We start from the raw sequence: 24816 nt of genomic DNA, 5'->3' as shown, positions 1-24816 counted from the left end.
ACTACAAAGTCACAGATCCCAAACAGACCCGGCTAACAGAATGAAGGAGAACAGTGTGTGTCTCTATGCTGCTGCATGCACCAAAACAAACACATGCAGCTTCACAATCTACTGTACGTGTAAACTGCATATGAAGAGGACACATACAAGTTTTACAAAAAAAATTAAAGGAAAAGCAAACTGCATTATTAAATTATGTGGAACAAATTAACGACCCACACGCACACATTAACATACACGCAGATCTTTTGGACGATGACCCAATTTTTTTTTCTTCCTTTCTTTTCTTTATCTAGAGACAACACACAGATAGATAGAAGAGGTTAGGATAGATATAATAAGCCCTTACAATATGTAAAGGTCTCCAGCGAATGGGATCTCCCCCACAGAGGACTGTGGGAAAGTGGGGTGAGGATTGAGGAGAAGGGAGGAGAGGGGAGGAAAAGGAGGAGATGGTGACTGTGGCGCTTGACGGAGCGGGGTTGTGGGTGCCGTCTATGCACTGGGGTTGGGGTTGTTGTGTGTGTTGGTGGAGCCGTTGCTTCCCTGGATGGTGAGGCTGATTTCATCCTTACTCTCCTTCTCCTTCTCCTTCTCCTCCTCCTTCAGCTCTTCCTTCAGCTCATCCTTCTCCTTGAGGGGACGAGCCTCCACAGTGTCTTCGGAGGCCATGGGAGCGTAGTGGCCTGTCCGGTGCTCCTGCAGGGCAGGGCCCCACTTTGGATGTGCTCTGCAAGCGTGCTTCAACCGCTGAGATACAGAAGATAAAGAAAGAGAGAGAGAGAGAGAGGGAGAGAGAGAGAGAGAGGGAGAGAGAGAGGGATCAAAATGAATGAAGGGAGCTCTAAAAATACTATAATAATACAGTATGTGTAATATGTTCATAGTTAAGTATATACACGTTGCTAAGTTCAAGATAAGTATACATTTCATTTAAAGCTGCATTAAAGCCACATGCTTTTTTTTCTTTGACTACCTGGGGGCATCGTAACAACCTGTAAACGACACTGACATGTTATCACCTTCAATATCTGTTAAGGTCAACATGTAAGCCAACAGTTGCCTATTTACACATTCAGCAGACACAGTATAACATTAGCATTTAGAGTTGTGTTTATGGTCAAGTGTCAAATCCTTTTAGCTCTGTTACTGTCTCCATAAGTCCTGAGGAAAACATCTGGCTACATTCTCCACTATGTTCACCAGCTACAGATTTATATTACACAGTCATTAGATACATTGTTTTAGAAAAATACAGATTAGTGCAGCTTTACTTATTTATTGTAAATTCAAGTTTACAAGAAAAACTAAATTTGAAATCTAAACCCACTTTCTAAATTCTTGACCAAAATTGAACAGAAATGTAAAACTATCTTGTCCTAGATGAGGCTAATGTGAATACCTATTCTCCAAGCAGCTTTTTGGTGTTTAATTAGACTACATGTTGCCAAGTAAAGCAAGCAACAGTCAGGTATAGGTTTGAAGGTATAGGAAATATATATGTACTGTATTTGATAACAAAAGAGCACACATTTGTGAGATAAGTAGGTCTGGGTATCTGTACTCGATACCTTTAAGATATCTACCGAAATAAATTGATACTAAGTAGTATCGAAACATCTCCCATCAAATGATACCTACAGTCGATCCTTTTTGCACCCAGAGCTAGAAAATATGACTATTTGTATGGACTTGCTCACAGCCAATCAACATTTAATGTGGCATGTGATTGGCCCACTGCCACAGTAGCTACAACCCGTCTGAGGTGGTGAAGTCGCTGTGAACTTGAGTGAGCGCACTTAGCAGTTCAACAGCCAAGATGCCTGTTACGTCGGATAAAAGCAAGTGCACACAATGTGTAATGGGTATCGAATGAAGTACTCAACTGGTATCACCTTAAGGGTACTTGGATTGGTACTGGTATCATCATTTTGTGAAGTGGCTAAATTGTCAGATATTGTCATTTTCTTGTCTTCTTTCTTTCTTCTTCCAAAACCACAATGTTTATATGAGCTGCATTTAAAGCAGAACTGTTACCTCTCTGAAGGTAGCTCCTGGGGACCTTGAGATCTTGTAGAGGGCGTAAACAGGTATGCAGATCACTGAGGACAAAGCCATGGAGAAGCCAATAGCCAGGGACCAGCCGGGATACACGTAGTCATTGTAGGTGATGGGCTTGTACTGGATCACTGTGAAGATCAGGATGAACTGCAGGTACAGAAAACACAGTGAATGAGTGAAGCCTTGATCATTTATAGCACAAAGCTGATGGAAATTTAACTTTATCTAAATATATAAAGAAGTGGCAGATGATAACTAAAAAGTGCACAAATGAGTATAGCACAAGTATCCATAGCTCAAACTGACATGGAAAACAAAGTAAGCTACTGCTGTTGCTTCTTTAAAACTAAAAAGCATCATGTTTTTCACAGGAAACTGAGATTTTCATTAACTCAGTGCAGGTGAAATAATTAAAGTACACACAGCAGCACAACATACATATGTTTTAATTTAAAACTTGTACATAATGTGATTATAAATATGACTGTAGCCAACAGCAGTGAGCTTTAGTCACAGTTCTAGCAGAGGCCCTGGAGAGCAGAGCATTAATCTGTGTAGTGAAATGAAAGAGAACAAAAGTGCCAGAAATCTGACCAGTAATCCACAACAATGAATTTCTTGGTTGGCCCAGCAGCTTAGTGGACTAATACGCCTGCTTGGGAAATACCATTGATAGCGGCTGCATGTGTCTATATCCCAGTCAGAAAGATTTGCTTTTAGGAGGTTTATATTGGAAACAAAGCCAACAGCAGCCAAACAGATTAGTGTAGATGGCTCAAATGTAGGTCAGGTCCTGAACAATGTGTCAGCGTTACAGGAAAGTTGAGAACCTTACACTCAACACCCCTCAGATCGCTCAACCAATGTGTGTGCACTTACGGAGATGATGACGGGGGAGACGAATCTCCAGCACACTCTGAAGAAGAGAGGAGGAGGGAAGCCCAACATCATCTCAACATCTCTAAAGTAGTTCCTGTAACCTGAAATTCAAAAAGAAAAGTCATTAAGTATTGTAATACCAACCAGCAATATGTACAAGTCCTCATTTTAAATGTGGTATTATTTGTGTGTCATATAATCTCACATGAGGTGGACTATTTTAATAGCATGACATGAAAATAAATAAAGTAATTAATTAATAAATTCATACACTTGGGTGTATGACAGTAGAGCCAAAGTGCAGTGTCTTCTGGTCCTTCACTTTTGGATGATAATGATTAAGGACTAATCACTGTGGTTTATAAGTTAATGGTAATGTGGTTTATACATTTAACTGAATGTACCTCAAATGAAATATGGCAAAATGTAATACAAGTCATCCTGTCTTGCTTTCTCGTGTTTTCTAACATCTATCAGACCAGATCATCTGGATAAGGCATGTCCAAACTATTCCATAAAGGGTCGTGTGCAGGTTTTTGTTCCAACCAATCAAGAGCATACAATTTGACCAATCAACTGTCTGAAGACTGAGATCAGTTGATTAAATGAGTCAAGCCTGGTGTGCTCCTGCTTGGTAGAATGAAAACTTGCAGCCACATGAACCCTTTATGGAATAGTTTGGACATCCCTGATCTAGATGGATAATCTTCAGTGTCTTCTTTAGTTTAAAACTGCAATTTCAGACTATGCTCCCTGGCTTTGGAAACACTAACCATGATGAACGTTATCTGCTTTCATATCAAACACCACATTAAAAAAATGTTGAGGAAAGTAATTGTTTGAAATAGTCAGGATTTTATCTTTTCCCATCTAAATCATTTTTAATTCAAGTTTTTCTTCTTCTGATGAACTTTCCTCTTCAATGCACATGTCTCCATACTTTGTTTCATTCTTGCTTGACATTTACCGCTGATGTTCTGGTGACAGGAAATGTGTCTGCTTTCATACACTATTATAGGCATGCTGAAAATATCTTTCTATGGAATCATTATGTTAATATAGCCAATCATCTGCAGAGATAGGAACAGCAGACCACCAAGCTAGATAGACTCAAAATTGCAAGCGACGCAGGCACTATGTTTTTATGAAGATGTACATTTGTGATTCTTGTCATATATTAACATTTCCATTCTTACCATAAATATACATGATGCAGATGCACATGATGCAGGAGATGACAACCAAAGAGAAACTAGCAGCGTAGTTGTCCATCAGCAGCAACCAATAGATTCCTGCCTGCATGCAGAAACAGAGAATGAGTCAGAAACTGCATCTCAATGAGAGAAAACAATTTGGGATGTTTGATCTACATGTGTTTGGGACTCACCTGTGTTGTTAGTGGCACTCCCAGTAAGAATCCGACTATGGCCACTGACAGTGTGACCACGGTCTTGTTTCTGATGATCCAGTCTGTGCCGATCTCGTCGACAATGGCCGTCACCAGCGTCTCCAGCAGACAGAACTAAAAAAAAAAGACAGACAAAAAGTCAAGGGGTTAATCTCTAACACGAACGTTTTATTTATTTATTATGGTTTATTTCATATGGACTGATACAATATTCATAGACAGGCTGAAACTACTGTCCAATCCAAGTATTACAGTGTTTATAGTGAATGTTAATTTGTAACACCTGTCCATAAAAGGGCTTTTGTGAAAGAGATTAAAATAATACAAAAGAGTAAAAAAAGGAGGTAAACCATAAAAAGCCATGTAGTACATAGACCTGTCATGTTAACTACTTTATTGGATGATATATTGTCTCAGAAATAATCGCGATAAACAATATTATTGTCATCTGAAGATCATTTTATACCACTGATATAATGATAATATAATAACATAATAATGCAAGGGGGGTGGGGGGTGGGATTGCAAATTTCAAGTGTTAATGTAGCAACTTCCAAAAGAAATCCATCAGAGCAAAGGATGATTTGAAGGATGAAACTTTATAGTTTGAGGCTGCTCTGATGGATCTGCTGCAGCTCTGTAGTTCCTTGATGTATTTGCACACTGGCTGAGGAGCAAGTCCATTTAAACATTAAAACACAAGCTTTATATAATGAAGATAAACAAAAATACCCTCTGTTGAGTTATGATTGCCCAATGTCATTCAAAGTAAGAAGTCTGACTTCCTGTTCAGCATTCAATGACCACTATATTTATATATTATTTTTTTAATGAAACTAAATTAAGTTGACAAGTGTATCCTGGTTTCACTTTGGAATTACAGTATTTCATGTGAACATAGTGAGTTTTTGCGGTACACATTCATATCACACACAGATGGAAATGTTACCAAATATTTAGAACGTTATGTTAAAGAGGAAAAAATATGCACTCCTCAGTATGTGTGAGTGTGGCATAAAAAAAGACAATTCCAGGACATAATAAAAAATAGTGTATCAGCACATTTGCGTTTTAACTTCTTTAACCACAGTCTGTGTAGAACATCTGGAGAACCATCAATATTCTGATTGTTGTTGATGTGAACAGGTGACGACATCACATCACATCACGCAGCATTACAGCAATGAATATAGCATAGCACTTGAAACATTACTGTGCTAGGCCTGGGAATATAACACAAGTGATGAATAAAACTTGGCTTGCTTGAGTTGACTGGAGCTGTATGGACTTTGACCAAAAATGAAAAGTAAGCCTTCTCAGTCTATAAGCAGACCTAACCCTGCATTCTCCAGGCATACGATTTCCTGTCAGGTCTCATTCTAATGAGTTCACTCAGCTCTTTATAATGTTATCAGCCTGGAGCTGTAGACAACATGTGCAGCAAACAACAACTGAAGACTGAAGGTAACATCTGTCCAGGGTGTGGAATGTAAACTGGAAATTGCATCACTTCCAAACAAGAAGAAAAAAGTGGACAATCTCTATGTAGAGTATATACACATAATGAAAGGTATTTGTATATGTGATGACTGATATGTGTTGTTCACATTCACATTCTATAGCTGTGATTACATACATATCTCCAGAGCAGTTGTAATCACGCCATCATGGCTCAACTACATGACTGATGTGTAGTATACAGTTTCCCAGCCTCACCTGAGTCCCCAGTCCCAGAAGAATGAGCATGAAGAAGAAGAGCAGCGACCAGAGTGGGGAAATGGGAAGCAGAGTGAGGGCTTCTGGGTAGGCCACAAAGGCCAGCCCCGGGGCCGTGGTCGGCCACCTCTGACACGGGAACGTTCAGTTGGTGCGCCATGAAGCCAAGGATGGAGAAAATGACAAAACCGGCATAGACACTGGTCGCACAGTTGGTTATACTGATGATGATGCTGTCTCTGTGTGCAGGAAAGAGACAAAAAAACAACATGTGGAGCATGAATCAAACTGCTGGAAAACAAAGTGAGATTAAACATTAAAATGCAGTTGATAAAGAAGACAGGAGAAGGTAATACTTGATATTACACACATTTCTGAGTCATTTCTGAGTGTGTCTTCAATATACTACTATTCCATTATAGCTGAAAGCCAATTTAAATATAACATTTCCCTTTCAGCAGGAAAAATGTCTGATCTATTGACTAACTAGCAAAATAATGAAAGTAAAATCAATTTGAAACAACTGCATCCAGCGCTGTTGTCAACAGTTACTGACTTTCTGTGATTAATTCTTCACTGACACAACTGTTAGCTCATCCTCCACATCATTCCACAAGAAAGAACACTTGAAATTCAATTTAGTATAATTTGTATAAATGTGACAAAGTAAACACTCACCAGACGTGACTAGGTAATACAGTAAATGCATCAATAAATTCTGACCAAAATATCCAATCACTAAGACTACAACAAAACTTTGGCTTTTATATTTATAAAGTGATATTTCTCGGCACATGTTGGAGATAAAGATACAGGATAACAATGGTATGTTTGAGCTCTTAAAAAGTATGCAACCTTTATTGGTAGAATTTTATGAAACAGATGTAAAAAACAGACATAAGAGGACAAATTTGCCAGTGTATAGGTACACGTAATTCAGATGTGGGTATGAATATCCTTAAATCAACTTCCTTGCCCACCACTCAGCCTGGATTTTGGCACGAGCTTCAAGGTTAAAAATACACACAGAAAGGAAATTATCTCATTTTCACTGACAGATGTATTGTTTTTTTGAAGATCTGTCAACTTAATACCTAAATGAACATCTTGGTTTCTCTCATGCTCATGCTCTATATACACCATATGCTCTCTCTCTCTCTCTCTCTCTCTCTCTCTCTCTCTCTCTCTCTCTCTCTCTCTCTCTCTCTCTCTCTCTCTCTCTCTCTCTCTCTCTCTCTCTCTCTCTCTCTCTCTCTCTCTCTCTCTCTCTCTCTCTCTCTCTCTCTCTCTCTCTCTCTCTCTGTTGGTGTAAAGATGTTTAAAATGCTTCCGCCTTGCAAACAGCTGTTTTAGACAGGTGGTGGGGGTTGCTTACATCTAGCCGGAGCCATATTGCCTCAGTATGAAGTGTATATTTATACGTACTCAAAAATATATCTATCATAGAAACTGTCAAACTTGTTTAGAGAACACAGATGAATAATCATACACCACGATGGATTCATTTTTCAGGACATTCATAGAAAAAAAAGATGAATTTGCTCATTTAATCCATATAGTTTAATTGTGTTTAAATACTCTAAATCCATCTTTCATGCAGTACGTTCATATATCTTATAGTGGGTTTTAACAAATCAGTATTATGAGAAATTTAAGAATCAGTTAGAGATTTTCTCAGCCGGTCTGAGGGGAGCTGAGTGTACTTGACCTTTGCCTGGTTTCAGATTTAACAAGAGGATTATATGGCTGCACACTGCTTTGTTTCCTCATTTTCTGTCAGAGTTATCACACAGGATGCCTTTGACGACTTTGATGCCAGTCACTTTATCATCAACCCAACGAACCACCGATCTGGCGCCCCCTGCTCCGTCTTGCACTTCTGCATGTGCACCGATTGGTGGTGTTACAGGAGTGCGGAGAGCGACTCCACGAGGACGGCGCTGCAGAACACAAGCTGATTAGGCCGCCGTGCAGCTGTGTGCGCAGATAGCACAACCTCAAGCTGCTGGCGGAGGAACAAATTATATCTCTAGCCCTCCTCCTCGCCCCCCCGCCCCCCCGCTCCGTCAGCATGTGTGGACAAGCTCAGGAGAGTAAATGACATCTTTCCCTCTCCTTTATCTTCTCCCCTTTCCATCTTAACCTTCTCAGCTGCTTCTCGCTCGCTCCCTCGGCGTTCAAGCAAAGTGCAACCAGCCTCTTAACACAAGTCCAAAAAAACATTATCTCTGTCCCTCCTCCTGTCCTACCTTATCTCACCTTCCCCTCTCCCACACTTTTCTCTTTTAGACCTATAGCCTTGAAGTTGGCTCCTGACTATTTTACCCCCCCCTCTTACTTTCTCCATCACTCTTCAGTCCGGGGCCGGCACAACCTAAAACAACTTGTCTCCTTTCCCTCTATCTGTACCTTCTCTGATTACTGCTTGCTGCAACACTGCAGCACTGTAGCCTCATGCTAAATGAGCGTGGTCACATTCACACAGGCAGAGGCAGCCGCTCATCAGTTATCACAGTGTTGCTTTTGGGTAAAAATCCGACCGCATCAAATTTTAGTAATTTTAATGCTGTAACTTTAGCTTAAAGCTTACAGAGCAGAGTAACTGCTGAAAACTCAAAATCCAAGTGGATACAATCACACATCTTTGTTTCTGGAAGCTAATTATATTATATTTTAACATATTGCTATATTGAGTTAATGTAGTTTTTTTGGTATATATTTTAGCTTTCAATTCTATTTGTGTCTTTTACCTACACTGCTGTTTTTGTCATGCGGCAACACTTTCATTTCTTAGCCTTCTTAATCTTCTTTCTCAACATTTTGAGAAATGTGCTGGGATACTTTCCTGACAACAGTAAGATGAGAAGATCGATACTACTCATCTATCCATTAAATATGAAGCTACAGTTAGCGGCTGGCTAGCTTAGCTTAGCAACAAGGGAAAGGGAAAACAGCTAGCCTGGCTCTGCCAAAAATACTGTCAATTCTGTAAAAAAAAACAAACAAATAAAAGTATGTTTCCATGTGTGCAGGGCTGTAGTTGGGTTTTATGTTGGTAGGAACATTTGTGTTTGATGGTCAAAATAAACTGTTGTGAATGTCCTTTCTCCTCTCTTTTTTCTCTTATTTGCACACATACACAAATCAAGAGCTTAAATCAGCAAAAAGTCTACTATAATGACAATATATTTGCTAATATAACTAAAACAATGTCTTCTCATCATGAAAAATGTAGACTAAAATTAATATTTAAATTTGACACGAGAGATTTTCACAATATATTTTACAAGGAAATAAATGTATAATAAACTGTCATTAATGTGTTACTCTGTCTAAACCAGCTATCTGCTGTAGGACAAACACACTGAAGTTAGGGGTTACCAGATCATCAACCTTGGTATCCCCTATATCCATCTCTCTCACTCTTTATCATAGAAATCCTTTCACAGAAAAAAAACACAACAATTATGTTGATTGTATTATTTCATTTGAGATCAATACATATATTGATATGGACAATTCAGCAACACCTTGACATTGGTCATCTGTGCTCAAATCTACACCTGTGTGTGTGTCTTTGTCTGGAGTACCAACCTGAAACAGTTGTTGTGGAACTTGTTATAGGAAGCCATGGTAATGAGACCACCCCAAGCACAGCCCAGGGAGTAGAAAATCTGTGATGCAGCATCTCCCCACACCTACAAAAACACACCCACGTACAGTCACAACTAGTAAAGATGGGAAAAAGTCAATTCTCTCTTTGTGTCTATATTTACAGGTGTTACCTTTGCATCGAGGACCTTCTGCCACTGTGGAGTCAGGTAATACTTGATACCGTTAACGGCTCCATCCAAGGTGATGCCACGAATGAACAGGATGGTCAAAACGACATACGGGAAAGTGGCTGTGAAGTACACCACCTGCAAAATTCAAACACACACATATGATTACACAATGGAGCTGGTCACTCTACATAGGAACCAAAAAGGAGTGAATAATGCTCGTGTATATATGTGTATGAGATAAGGAGACACACTGCAGGTCTGTTTTGCGGTCATGCCTGCGTGTCTACGTATGTGAATGCATATGCCTGTGTGTCAGTGTGTGTGTGTGTGTGTGTGACTGACCTTTCCAGAAGATTTAACGCCCCTGATGAGACAGAGAAAGACGACAAACCAGGAGATGGCCAGGCAGCCCAGGATAGGGAGACGTAATTCTCCAAAGTTCCCAATGCCGTCAGAGATGTTCAACACATAGTGTCTGAGAGAGAGAGAGAGAGAGAGAGAGAGAGAGAGAGAGAGAGAGAGAGAGAGAGAGAGAGAGAGAGAGAAGACACAGACATAATTTACATATTTCATATATATAGGTCTGTCTGGAGTCGTTCCTTTTTTTCTTTTTCAAGAGGAACACATTTCCTAAGCAACCAATGAAACATCAACATCAGTCTAACTTTACACACAAAACTAAGCTAAGCAAACTATTCTTTCTTCAGCAGACAGAAAACATGACATGATTTATGGAGTCATCACTGAACATGTCAATACTGGCAAAGAGCCTGACTTTCATAATTATCTTTAAGGCGATGCCTGTGACATTTTACTAACAGGAAAGACCGCAATGTATTCACATGACAGGGCAGTACTTCATGGTACAGTGATTTCTATTATCTTGTACATGGTGTTGACTTATTACTGGCTTTATTTTTCCATTACTGACTGGGAGTCTCAGCTAGATGCATACAATATGTGATTCATAACAATTCTGGAAAGATGTGAAAATAGGAAATATTCCTAATATTATATAGAATATGTATATCCATGCAACCCTCTTAAAGGTCAAAAATGACTGGCCACTATGTTTAAAAGCAGAGAAAAGCCCCTAAATGATCTTTTTTTTTTCAATTTGAAATTTTATACCTTTTTTTAGCGTGGCCCATATTCCATTACATTTCCATGATGTAAGATTATATTTTAGTGTCAAATTGACCTAGCAGTTATAACATTTTTAACACGCCACAAAAACCACAAAGAGACACACACACACACACACACACACACACACAGACACACACACACACACACACACACACACACACACACACACACACACACACACACACACAGACAAACAAAGTCAGAGGTTGTAAAGGTGCTGCATGTAAGAATATCCCCAGTTCTCTCTTTGCTGAAGTCATGCGTGCACGTTTTAGTGCCCAAAAGGTCGTAGGTCGGATTTTTTCGGATGTCCAGCTGGGACAGTCAAGAGGAAGAGATGCCAATTCTGCCCCCCAAAGACTGTGAAACAAATACTATGTGCTGCACGTGAGCAATACAGCTGCAATGTCCTTGCACACACACTTGCATACTGTCCTACAGTACATGTGCTAATTAGAGTTGATCGATTTAGGTTGAATTGATTGTTGTTGAATTCCTCATTATACAGTATATACGAATATCACTGACAATGAGAAACACAATGTTGCCAAAAAAGTTCAGGTATAAGTATTACCCTTCAAAAAAATACATTCAAAACTACTTTCTGCACATTCCTACTACTTTCTTAGGCTGTACAAGTCATTGTTTACACCTATGCAGCACCTTTAATAATAATAATAAACCCTTACTATAGTAACAATTGTGACATTTTTTTAATAAAAATGAGTGGTGTCCAATAATTAAATGCAGTCTTTCTGGACTAATAAGAGGGAATACCCTGATATTCAAAGTTTGTGATGAATGACAGCTTGTTTATTCATGCAGAATAGATTTGGGGTTTGGAATTCAATTAAGCTGCTTTATTTTATGGGTTTAGTGAAGGCAAGTTGTTTTGGCCCTAGGGACAAGAGGAGTACACAGAATGTTAAGACTACAAAGGGTTATTACTGTATATGTTTACTATATTATACAACCTATACTGTGTCTGTGCACCTCATCATTCATTTGAAAATGTTCTTGTGCTTGTCAGTGAAGTGATAAAGCAACAGCTCACAGTGTTGTTGACATATGAATATTTTGTTTTGTGAACGTCATCTGTAGTTAGTTAAATTCTGCTCTCATTTATAGTTTTGTTCTGTCTTTGAGATATGCTGCGTACATGTGAGACATTGACATTGAGAATAAATGTCCAAGGAGCAAGACCAACCAGTAGTCACATTTAGATTTACAACACTGACAACGCAAGTTTAATTTAAATGTAAGAGGCAAAGCTGTCTCTGCTGAGCTGAAGATTAATGGGTAATTCTGACCTGTATCAACTGCTTCTACACTGTATGAAAGGCTTTATCTGCAGTTAATTAAATTCCTACAGCCAGCTGAAAGCAGCGGGATAGATGCGTGTTTTTATCATCGGCATCTAATTTGAAAGTTGTGTCAAAATGCAGAGCCGTCACAAACTCCGATCTGCAGTGGGTACCTTGATTAAGTCATGTGCAACCAACATCCAACGGCTGTAAAATGACCAACTTCTGTGCTGTGCCACATGAAACTGCTTGGTTAAAGAGTAACTATGTGCTCTTCTGATTTAGGTGTGAACAACCTGAGATAGTTCACAGTGGAAAATCTTGACCACTAAAGGTTCACCCTCCTGTCACTCTTGTTCTCATCCCAGCTCATGCAGCTGTAATGTGACAAAGAACATAATTAATCACCACTTTCTTTCTGATTTAGTATATTTTGCTTATAGCTGGTGGACTTTGATTCATTGACATTATGGACTTCACCTAGCATTGATCTTTGAGGTTACACGATTTAAATGGAGCCCTTAGAGTTGTTCTGAATACTGAACAGTGGTTATATGGGAAACCTCCTGCGTGCCACTGCTGACAACACTGTCCCAAACTGCTCCAAAGCTGCTGCACTTCCAGTCAAATCTAGTCCAAATATTTGAATACTTTCCGCAAACAAGAGGCCTTTTTGATGCAAGCTTATCTCACTGGTGCAAATCAATTTTGACCTCTGTGTCAAGTACGATAGGCCTACAAAACTGAGTCCAAAGAGGGTATTTGCATAACTTATAGAACTTGTACAACTTATAAAACAACGTATATATGCAAATGTGATCCTTGCATGGCCAAACTTAAGAAAAGAGTATGAATTAAAAAATATCTTTTGAAAAGTTTCCTGCAGCTTTAGTTTTGAAATCAAACCAAGTTACCCCTTCAGTCTATTTTGGAGTTATTTCTGGACAATGTTGATTATCCACATTGCCACTGGACAAAAAACTACCCGTGTTGGTGTTAATTTTACATTTTAAAAGTTCAAAAAAATTCAAAAATGTCAGCTGTTGCTAAAACAGAACAATGACAGCCACTAGTAGTGTTTCTGAGTAAATAATTGCTGATAAAACAGATTAATGCTTAAAATATGAATAATTGATTTCAATTAAACATCATCCAACCAAACTCAGCACAGAAAATAACTTTTAATGTGATAAAAGCAGGAAAAAGTCAGTAAATCGGTCTACATTGATCTATAACTGAATGTGGATGATTGTGGGTTATTTTTTTTTTACAGTATCTGCTGTATGAGAAGCTTCTTCAGTCCATTAAACCTCTGCAGAACTGATATGTTGATAAATGCGCAGCCTGTAAGAAGTGAAGTGCCAGTGTCGTTACACATGGCTGTTCATTGTATTTACCTTCATTAAGATTACCTGATGAGACCAGGCTGCTATAGTATAAACACCAACACCTCCACACACATCAGATTGCTTAGTTATAACTTGATACTCTGCTTTTCTACGAAGGAGACGTCGGGTTACCAGCTCGTCCCAGCCTCTTTTCCAACTTTCTTTTGACTTAAAGAAGCATCTGACACACTAATCTCCATAGCCACCTACAACACAACCACAAGGATCTGTACGAAGCGCTTCAAGAAGCTAGCGTTAGCAAAAGCAAAACTACTGACGTTAAGTCAAGTAATGGCAAAACAGTCCAGCAGACATCCATTCAGCAGAGTTTTGCAAGTGTAACTCCTAATGAGAAAACATCAATGCGCCACAAACAAATAACAGAGGCCATTACACATTATTTGGCTAAGGACATGACACCTATGAATACAGTGAGCAGTGAGGGCTTTGTGAGTCTGATAAACAAACTGGAACAACATGTAACTGAATATTAGTGAGCTAGCCAGGAAGTATCTCTGTATACCTGTATATATATATATATATATATATATATATATATATATATATATATATATATATATATATATATATATATATATATTATAGAGACTTTTCAGCATATCAGGAAATGTTCTAACACGCCAACCCACATGTTTAAAACCTAGCAAAGTAAACATGCTGGTTTTCCTAGCGAATAACTTGTCATACACACAGACACACAGTAAATGACATTGCATATTGCCCTATAGTGATTGTTCTCCAATGCTTCTACTTGAGTTTAACTACATTGTTATAGATTGTTACTTGTGCTTGTTTTTTTGGCTAACACTTACTATGACGGAAAGATCATTATATTTGTTTAGTTTTTTTGGTTTAATTTGACCATTTATCATATCATTTGGTGGCCTAGCACACTTTACTTTACTTAAAGAGGTGAGACACTGCAGTTGAATTTATATTATGTTTACATTTATTTAAAATTTAAAATTATTTAACTTGTTTTCAGATTTTTATTTATTTATTTCAATAATCCAGGTACTAAGGCAAGGGATGTTTCTGTTTAAAGTAGCAGAAATGATTTAAGAGGGGCGTTAAGATGTTCTGTTTAGGTCATCAAGAAACTGTATTGCCATGCACCTATGTTGGTTCAATGCCAATATAGCAGATGCAGCCAAGTGCATGTTTTTTCAATAAAAACATGTTGTTGGAATGGAAATATTGCATTTCATTTTTATATTTCTGCATAGGCGACTCACTGTCTGGGGTCTATGTCAGTAGCGAATCCAAAGCAGAAAGACATTAACACCATATACTTAAGTATTTGTGTATTTATCGCAAGTTATATCGTCATCGCAACACTCAACAACAGTATCGCATGTTTTCTTAATATCGTGCAGCCTTAGCCACTAGTATCACCTCATGTTCACGATGTACTTCTAGGACTTACTTCCAGTACTCCTCACTGGGGCTGGTCCTCTTGGTGCGGTTGACTACCTCAGTGACACCCGCTGCCAGGGTGGTGGTAGCGTTCACCAGAGTGGCGTTGATAGGGTGGCTCACCACCCCGACACAGGCCGCCGTGTTCCAGGGGTTGTTGCAGTATGTCCATGGCAGCAAGTTTGTCATGGACTGGAAAAAGTAGTAGAAAGCAATGCAAATGACCACGTTGTAATAGATCCCAATGTAGGTGGACACCACCATCATGCCATAGCCTACACCTGTGGAGGAGAGGAGAAGATGGTGAAAATACAGAGGAGGAACATTAAAAGTCGAAAATGAAGCAAATTGGAGACTTGTACTTGATAGAATCAACATCTCACTATAGGAGTTTTAACCTACTGTTAACAAGCTGCTGAATATGAATCCTATATAATAAACTCCCTTTAAATCTCCCACTTAAACTTATCTTACATAAAAATCTGAAAAATATAAACAGATATTTATACAATGTGACTGATACACACACCTAAGTATATACATGCACACACAAATGTAACACTAACCTTTGAACATAGGGCTGATCTTCCAGACACCCAGACACCCCTGGCTGGCGAACTGACCAAAGGACAGCTCGAGGAAGAAGAGAGGAATGCCGCAGAACACCAGCATGATAAAGTATGGTAGCATGAAGGCACCTGGGGGGGGGGGAACACACACTCAGTCACTGTCTGTCAAAAGCATCTGAAAGAAAGCAAAATAATCTGTGCCATATTTGTTTAAATTGGATATTTTATTACTTTTGGAGGTACACAGGAAAATAATTTGCGAGTGTAGTAAAGTGCAGCGGGTAAAATGTTGGTTTTATCCTGCACTGTTGTCTGAGGAAGTCAATAACTACCATACAGGTATAACACACTAAACTAAAGAATATATTGTATGTACCACATATGTATATATTATACATATAATTACAAAAATGTGACATACCATGTGGAAAAAAGCAAATCTTCTCAGCAGTAATGTCTATCATTAACCTGGAAGTGTTAAGATCTCGACAAGGTGTGTTTGTTGCTATGTTTAGTCTCAGCTTCATTTAAGATACATAGCATAGTGTGATGGTATTGTGGTGGCCTGGGTTCGCCTAACTGTATGAACTTAATATAGAAAGAATAACCTGGTCAACAAATCCAAACTTCGCAATTTGAACATCATTTTTTATTTATTCAATTCAACTCAAATTCAAAAACACTATTTGTCCCCGAGGGGCAATTTAAAAGACATGAGGAACAGCATCATTAAAAAAGGACAGACAGAACGTCAACAACATAAAATCATATAAAGTGCTATAGTCAGTATTTTCAGTATTCAGTATTTTAGAGCACATAAAATAGTACCCCTCCAAAGAAGAGTTCAATCTCACTAAATTGTCCCTGCCAGCTCCCTTACAGTCAAGATGGTGACGGAGCTAACACAAAAGGGGATTTATTAATCTCGTATTGTGCTTAACTTTACTCAATCATAATATCTGGTGTGGAATTAATCTGCAGATGCTCTGGTTCAAGATGAGACCAAACTATTCTATGGATGTCAGTTTTGAAGCCACGACAAAGGCCAAAATGTGACCTGCAACAGACTTATTTATAGCCAAGCAGATTGTCGAACATGCCTTTTGCTGTAGTTACGTGCTGGTTAAGAGGAGTGAAGTTGTCCACATTATATATCTATATATAAATAAACCTCATCTGTCACAGTAACCTCCCATGAGTGAGTAGAGAGGTCACTAAACGTGCAGCTGAGGCCATTCAGTGGTGCAACAACTCTCTGGTGGTTCAGACTGGACCAGAAACCAGACAGCCATCTATAGGGGAATGTGTGTGTATGTGAGTGTGTGTGTGTATGTGTGTGTGTGCTTTTGTATAATTGTTCATATGAGAATTAGGTCGCCGCAACCAGCTGATACTGTACAATACCTAAACCTTATCGTTGTTTATGAGGAGCTGGTATGGCTCAGCTTTCCTGTCCACTCTAAACTCCTTGCAGCTGTGTATGAGCTAATGTATGGCCTACATATACTGAGTCCTTGTATAGGACTCAGTATATGCAGGTCTTCTACATGCATAACACTAATCAAAATATTTACAGCGCAAACATATGAATTTAAGTGTTGAGTGATGCAGAAAAAAAGGTCACTGAGTTCAGGAAACCAAACTGATTGCCGTCACTGTACTCCGGTACTTTTGTTGTACATTCATCTATGCAAGATACTGTACAAAGATACATACAGCATATTTTAGTCCATCTAATCCTGAGATTTAGGTTGCATTTAACGAGGGGGCAGATGACTCTACAACAGACAAAATAAATATATTTTCTTCTCATCATGTTCTGACGTCTTGAATACAGCGGATGCACAGTGGAAGCGGCACGTCAGCAGCAGCAGCAGCTGGATCCATTCTATGCACTCAGACATATTTTGACAGTGCTCACAGCCCAATAAACAATGAGGTGGTTATGCAAAAAGCTGATGTCTAAAAAAAAACAAAAACGCTTTGAGTTGCAGTTACACGTGTTAAAGGATAGGTTCACAATTTTTCAACATAGTCATTTTGTTCAAAAATCATCTAAAAGTGTATCTGAAGTTTATATAAAACCTCATATTAGCTCCAGATAACCTTTTTGGGCAACTGTGGATTTTGAACCCCATCATTTACATTGCAAGTGCCTTATGCAGGGACCTTCTCATGGACAGTATGATTACAGCAAGAAAAACCTATTTCAATGTTCATTTGGGCTCCTGACAGTTGTTTTGAGACGCACTTGGAAAAGGTATGAACCCTTTAAGTGTTAGACAGCTGCATTTGTTCAAATTGAAGGGTAAAACAAACAGATGTGTGATGATCGACTGAAAGATGTCTGTAAGATTATAGAGGTCACTCCCTTTAGTGCAAAACCACATACATATTGGTGGGCTTATTTTGACATACTGAGTTTTGTGTAAGCTATTGGGAGTTAACCATATGCACCAGTGAACCAAACCACTACCTTTGATACAGTGGTCATGTCGAATGTATTGCTAATTAGAGCTTTAAATTCCTTGCTTACATACAGGCTGCAGACTTCCAATTCGAATTGATTCTATACAGTACATGTAACTACAGGATTCAACTTTTAGCTAATCAGCTCTGTTCTGTACAATGTTTTCAGTTGACCTCCTTTTCAATCCATCTTCCACTTTATGTTCTGTATGGGTTTTTTTTTACTGTACCATAGGCACTTAAACTGCACCGTACTCCATTTATGTGATGTGCAACTGGCTGGCACAAATATGCCAACCACTAATAAATCAAGAGAAATAAGCTCTGCTCTACATTGAAATGTCTACCTCCTCCATTTCTGTAGCAGAGGTAGGGAAACCTCCAGACATTGCCCAGACCCACAGCATAGCCCACGCTGGTGAGGACAAACTCAATCTGGTTGCCCCAGTTCCCTCTCCGGGAGTTTTCATCCTTCTTCACTGGCTCGCCTGGAACTGCTCCATTCTACAACAAAGACACAGAGAGACAGAGGTGAGTTCAGGTGACAGATGAAAGAATGTGTTTCTGAGATAGTGCCTTCGCAGCAATTCCAGAGTTAAAGCTGTACTATAGGCAGGTTAAATCACACTTCTTTTGACCAACATCAATCAGGAATGGATGTTCCAAGGTTACCTGGTGCAGCTTTAATTTTTTACCAAACAAAGTATGTATACATGATCACAGGATGAATATGCTCATGAGTAGCTGGTATAGGTTAATAATTACTATGTTAACCATCGTAGTTTGGTATTTTAGCATGCTAATAGTTGCTCATTAATGTTGAGTACAAAGTATAGCTGATAGGGATGGGTTGATGGGAATGTCATTAGTTTTGTAGTTATTTGTCATAAATTAATGTTTTGGAAATTAGAGAAAAAAAGAAACCTGATAATGATGCTAGAGGGAAAGTGAAAGGATCAATTAAGTTATTATAATGCATCCTTAAGGAGGGGAACTTAAAGAGCATTAGATGAAAAGGAAAAGCCATACAGGGAGCTGTATAATGTGTCTGGGCACCCTGTCCAAACTAGATTTGGGAACATGTACACAAATACAAGTGTACTCCCTGGTGAATTTATAGTGGTTATGATTTTTTTTTTTACACAATAGCAAAACAAATAGACAATCTGTGCACAAATGAGCAAAACAAATAGATAAAGAAAAGAAGGAGCTTGCCAAGGGCACCGAATGTGCTGGGTCTGGCCCTGCTCTGAGTTATTAAATATGTTCTGTTTAGTTCTCTCTTTTCTACCCCAGAGTCTAACATGAGGTGGGCACGCTGGAGCAGACAGGATGTAAAGTGAAATCAGCGCCTTAAGAACAGCCGATAAGCATTTGGTCACGTCGTCCTGATTTCGAGCTTCTCCTCTCCTCTCCTCCCTCCCTCCATCATTCCATCTGTTGGCATCAGATGGTCCCTCTCTCCTGACCTCCTGCGTAACCTCAGCTGGGTCTGTCTGTGTGCTTGTGGGCACACATGAAGACACGCGTGCTCCAGCAGAAAATAAATACTGCTAATTTAGATCATTTGTACTCAGTTTGTAAAATGTGAAAGGTACTTGTAGAGCAGAAGATAGCCAACTTGATTTGCTGCTCTAGGATCAGTCATAAATAAAGTGCATGCACATTACAATGCATGTGTCTCCCCTATACTCAACTGTGCTGCAGGGATATTAAATAAAAAATAAACTGCAGACTCCATACAGTATCTACACAATGTTTTCTGGGGGCTTATAGATTTCCTCACACTTAAGAGCTCTACTCAGTTTTTGAGTAGGTGGATATGCTATATATCTACTCGAAGCATATCACACTAAAGTTTAGCACTGAATCATATGTTATATCTTGTTTATTTAGAAGCCAACAGCCTTGACTTGCAGTTCAGAAACTGACTATTAAGATTGGCAGATTCAAAAATGCTCAGGAGGAAAACGTCTACACTGTATTGTACAAACTATGATGGTTTAAGAGAGTACATTTTCCATGAAATGTCTGGACAAAATGCTGAAATATAAGCCACAATATGGCTTATGTAAATTTATGGGACTGGGTATAGTTGTATGCATGACACAGTAATAAAAAAAAATAAAAACTTCATTCATCCATTCATGCCGCCTATGTTATCTATGTGTAGCAGAGCCTGCTTTTCAGACGCTCAGTGAATGACTGCCCCAACATTTGCAGTATGAAAGGTTTTGGATCTGCCAAAAATGTGAACACTAGTCATAAAAACACTTGTTTTTGCTGCAGAAAACTGTTAATTATGCTGTAAAGAAGAAAAAAAAAGAAAAAAAATTTAAAATCATATAATTCTCTGATAACTGTCATTAGATAACACATGCCTATGGACAACTTCAAAATGAACACAGCATAGTCTGTGAACAAGAGTAAAGTGACCTTTATGTTTTGTTCTAATTGTATGAAAACAACACAGGACACAAAATATATTATTACATTTTGCATGTCCATTAAACACACAGGTAAGAAAATCTTCTATTCCATCTTCAGCCCAAATGCCTGATAAAACCTTTCTATGTTCAGTTCATCTCTTATGTCCAATTTGTCATATATCAGTGTCTCTAAAAACTTAGTATCTCATATCATTTCTCAGGCAGGGTTCAGGCACAGATTCTTCCTGCAGGTTTGGGTCTCAAAATCTTCACATTTTGCTTCCAATTGCCTCTGCTGCTGCAGTTTGAATCAGCTGTTTACTGATATTCATTCCATGATCTTTATTTTCTATTTTCTACATATAATCCCTGTTTCTGCAGCACCTATTCATGTCTTCAGTTCCCCAATCTCTTCCCCCAGGTCATTTATTTCCTTCTTGAGCATTTCAAAGTTGACAGAATCTTTTATTTGGAATTCTCTGATCTCTTTCAGCATTTCAGAAATTGCCGACCTACCTTCCATATTCTCATGGAGGATTTGACTGTTTAAACAGTGAAAACTGTTTATTTAGCAGAATTTCTTTGCCTCATCTTTGACATTCTCCCTTTTTAACCAGCACTCATTACTTGTGAATGAGTTTTTCCTAATTAAATTGTGGCACAATAGTATGTTAATGTTTATTTTAATCGGAAACTTCAATACTTAAATCTGCATAGTGGCATGTCACAGTCACCAGCAGACTGGTGTTTCAGATTAGTTATTTTCATTATCAATTAAATCTATCCAGAATTTTTTTTCCAAGGGTACATCCTCAAGTGTTATGTTTTGTCTTGACCAACGGACCACAACGAAAGGTTTTCAGTTTGCTGTCACAGAGGGCTAAAAACACTTAGACAATAGGGGTGTCACGATTCTCCAAATCCTCGATTCGATTTTATTTTAATTTTAAGGTCACGATTCGATTCGATTCTCAATCCTTTTTTTGGGGTCCTTTTTAGCACAGATGCCTATGCCATTTTTAGACAAGTCATGAGTGATATAATCTCCATCAGTTGTTTGCAATGTACCACACTAAGGCCTTACTGTCAAAATTAAATAATTTATTAGCAGTATAATGTAACAATAACTTGTTTCAGCAGTCAATTGGAAACTTACTGTAAACAAAATAATCATGTAGTAACCCTTTTGTAACTGCAGTGTGCACTCTTCATATTAGATGATATTCAAGTTCACAACACAAGAAAAACATGACTTTGGGGGCGTGGCTACATCCTCGATTCCTCCTTTGATTTCAAAGGTCGAGATCATGACATCATTTCGATCGATATTCGATTTACAATCGAGATCGTGACACCCCTATTAGATAATTACTATAATTATATATAAATCAGTGAATTTTGGTTTTGCTGATTATCAAATTAGAGATTAATTTCATAGTTCTTGTATGTTGCTCGGACAAAAAAACACATACACATACAAACACACACAGAGCAGCTATTTCTCACAGATGAATGCTCTGCTTCTGATACAGCAAAAAAAAAAGTCAACAACAACAACAACCACAACAACTAAAAACAACCTCCTCATTTTGCCCCATCGTGCCGCAGTTCAACTTTGAGCCAGCACCGAGCGTGACTAATGACAAAGACAAAAGAATTGGACAGCGAAACAGCAACAACCACATAAAACAAACAGCCGCTATATTTTCCCCAAAGCTCTGTAGTTTGCCTTTGAGTCTGGCTGTGCTTGCATGTTAGGAGGGCAAAACAAAGTGCATTTCTCCAGCATCCTTGACCTTTCTTTGTGCTGGACTGAAGGCTGCAGGTGGGGACAAACAGGAAGATCAGCAAACACGAGTGTTGTTGGTGAGGAGATGCTCAGAGTGAAGCCATGGACACAGCAGTGTGCGAGTAGAAAACCCCAGCAGTGAGCCCGGCATCACAGCGGGTCGCACATTACAGCCTCTCCGTCTGGAGTTGACTTTGGAAGGAATAGGACCGCCAGAGACAACGAGGCAGTGTGCAGCTGTGTGTGTTCTTGTTGCAACCGGTGCTCGGCTGTACATCTTTACCATCTGACTTCCCTATCAGCAACCAGGTGTGTGCCTTCAGAAGATACACACACACACACACACACACACACACATACACACATGCATAAACGCACAGGTTGACAGGTTGGCTCAGGTCTACGACCTGACTGACGGGGCAAGAGACAAGAGACTGGGAATAGCAATGAGCCACGAATCTTTGGGGTACGCTTTCTGACATGTTCAAGACAAGCTCACAGTGTGAATTATGTGAAGTTTATATTTAGTGGCAAAAAATGAATTCAAAAGAAACTGTGGACATGTTCTGAGCTCTTTTACAGTGCTGAAGCTACGCACTTAAATTAAATGGTCCTGAATGTATTTTGTATAAGATAATACATGTATCCATGGCTGAGTAATCATAATTAACAGTGAATTACAGCTTTGGATAGTTTGACTTGATTCAACTGGACAGGATGGGAAATCTGTCGCCATTAAAATGCTCTCATGAGGGAGTCTATAGTTTTAAATTATGACTGCTTGTGTAATTGCACTTGAAGGCAGTCACCATGATATGCTGCTGCGCAAAATTGAAGATGGATTCAAAATGAACACTACAATTCCAACATAACACATAGCTAAGGGCAATACAAATCCCTATAGGCAGCAGGATTTTGCTGATATGATGTTAATAAAATTGATATTATAAAGGAATTTCCTTTCACATTTATCTTCCCACTAGAATGCACAAATTCAATCCTCCAGATCTGTATCGGTATCAATCGTATATAAATAAGTAGCTCAGATATTAGCTAATTTCACAGGTACACATGAAATACAATCTCTTCATCAATTTTGTTCTAAAATGTATTGTTTCTGTAACTAGTTACTTTCACAGCCACAGCAGATGAAGTGTCAGTATCAACACCAGGAGAAGCTGTAATCTAAATTAAAACTTAAATGCAAAACAAGACATGGAGCCATGCTAGCAGCATGCTAACATGCTCACAATTACATTGTTAACATGCACATACCAGGTAATATTTACCAAATTCAGTTTAGCGTGCTAATATTTGCCAACTAGCAAATCAGTACGAAGCACTCAGCATTTTCTGGTTTATTTCAATTATTTTGTCAAAACTTTACAAAACATTTCAATTTGTCCAATACTTGGGTTTATAACCAAAGCTAGAACATGAATGGTACTAGAGGAAAAGTCTATAAAAAGGTATTTGAAAAGTCTTAAGGATACATCCTGTAGATCATAAATACACAAAATTATATATTGATCCATTGTTTGCAATGTTTCATTCTAGATGAAAGAGGTGGTTGAATGACTGATTGACTGACCAACCATCAGGAACACATTCTATAAGTGAGCTGAGCATTAACTTCTAGGTCTATTTTATGGTTTTCTGTCTTATTCAAATTTACAAAGGAGGTATAACAGAATTATATCAGTTCTCTAATAACTCTCAGAGTCAAAGAACAATTTTTCTTGACTCACTGCTGACCAACAAGTATACTCACTCTCTGTAAGTTTTTAGAAAGCTTTTAGGAAATGGAGACCACGTGAAGTAGAGATGGTTAATTTGCAGTACTTGATTAGAAAATAACTCCTACAAAGAAACAAACTGCATAGATTGATAGATACAGCAGATATTGATAGACCTTGATACTCAAAAGGTGTATCAAAGAGTTTGGGGTTAGATCTTGACTCCTCCTTAACAAACACAAGGACCAAACCCTCATTGTGGCTGCAAACTCTGATAATGCAAACCTTAAGCATTCCAAAATCAGAGGTCATGGGTGGACAAATCTTAAGCAAGTAAATATAAGGACAGCTATGAAGCAACATAACTCCCTGCCTTCAGGAAATCTAACCACGTTACCACCATATTCTTGATACCGGCGTACAAACAATGGCTCAATCAGGAAGTTCCGGTCACAAGGGCGGTAAAATGCTGGTCTGCCTAATCGGAAGCCACACTACCGGACATGCTCTCTGATGACGACTGGGACATGTTCTGGTTGAGCTCCAATGACGTCAGTAAGTTTACAAAGTAGCTGTGAGCTTTTATTGGCATGCTAGCGGACACAATAATCCCCTCAGTTTCCATCAGGTCATTCGTACAACACTGGGCTCAGGACAGGCAATATGGCGGACTACAGAGCTGGGTCTTACAATGTGC

The 24816-nt window shown here is 38.7% G+C and overlaps 1 protein-coding gene across 1 annotated transcript; it reads right to left on the bottom strand.

Annotated features, from left to right (window-relative positions):
- Positions 1-495: 495 nt before the first annotated feature.
- Positions 496-24648, bottom strand: slc6a9 (solute carrier family 6 member 9). The gene is given in 15 exon segments (XM_062428558.1): positions 496-750; positions 2038-2208; positions 2941-3041; positions 4137-4236; positions 4328-4462; positions 6065-6175; positions 6177-6303; positions 9659-9762; positions 9850-9984; positions 10192-10324; positions 15138-15408; positions 15694-15825; positions 18513-18669; positions 19787-19797; positions 24618-24648. Coding segments are annotated over 15 exon segments (1974 nt in total).
- Positions 24649-24816: the final 168 nt, after the last annotated feature.

Source organism: Scomber scombrus, chromosome 11 (genome assembly GCF_963691925.1).
Source record: "Scomber scombrus chromosome 11, fScoSco1.1, whole genome shotgun sequence".
Lineage (NCBI taxonomy): Eukaryota > Metazoa > Chordata > Actinopteri > Scombriformes > Scombridae > Scomber > Scomber scombrus.
This window is presented reverse-complemented; position numbering and strand designations above follow the sequence as displayed.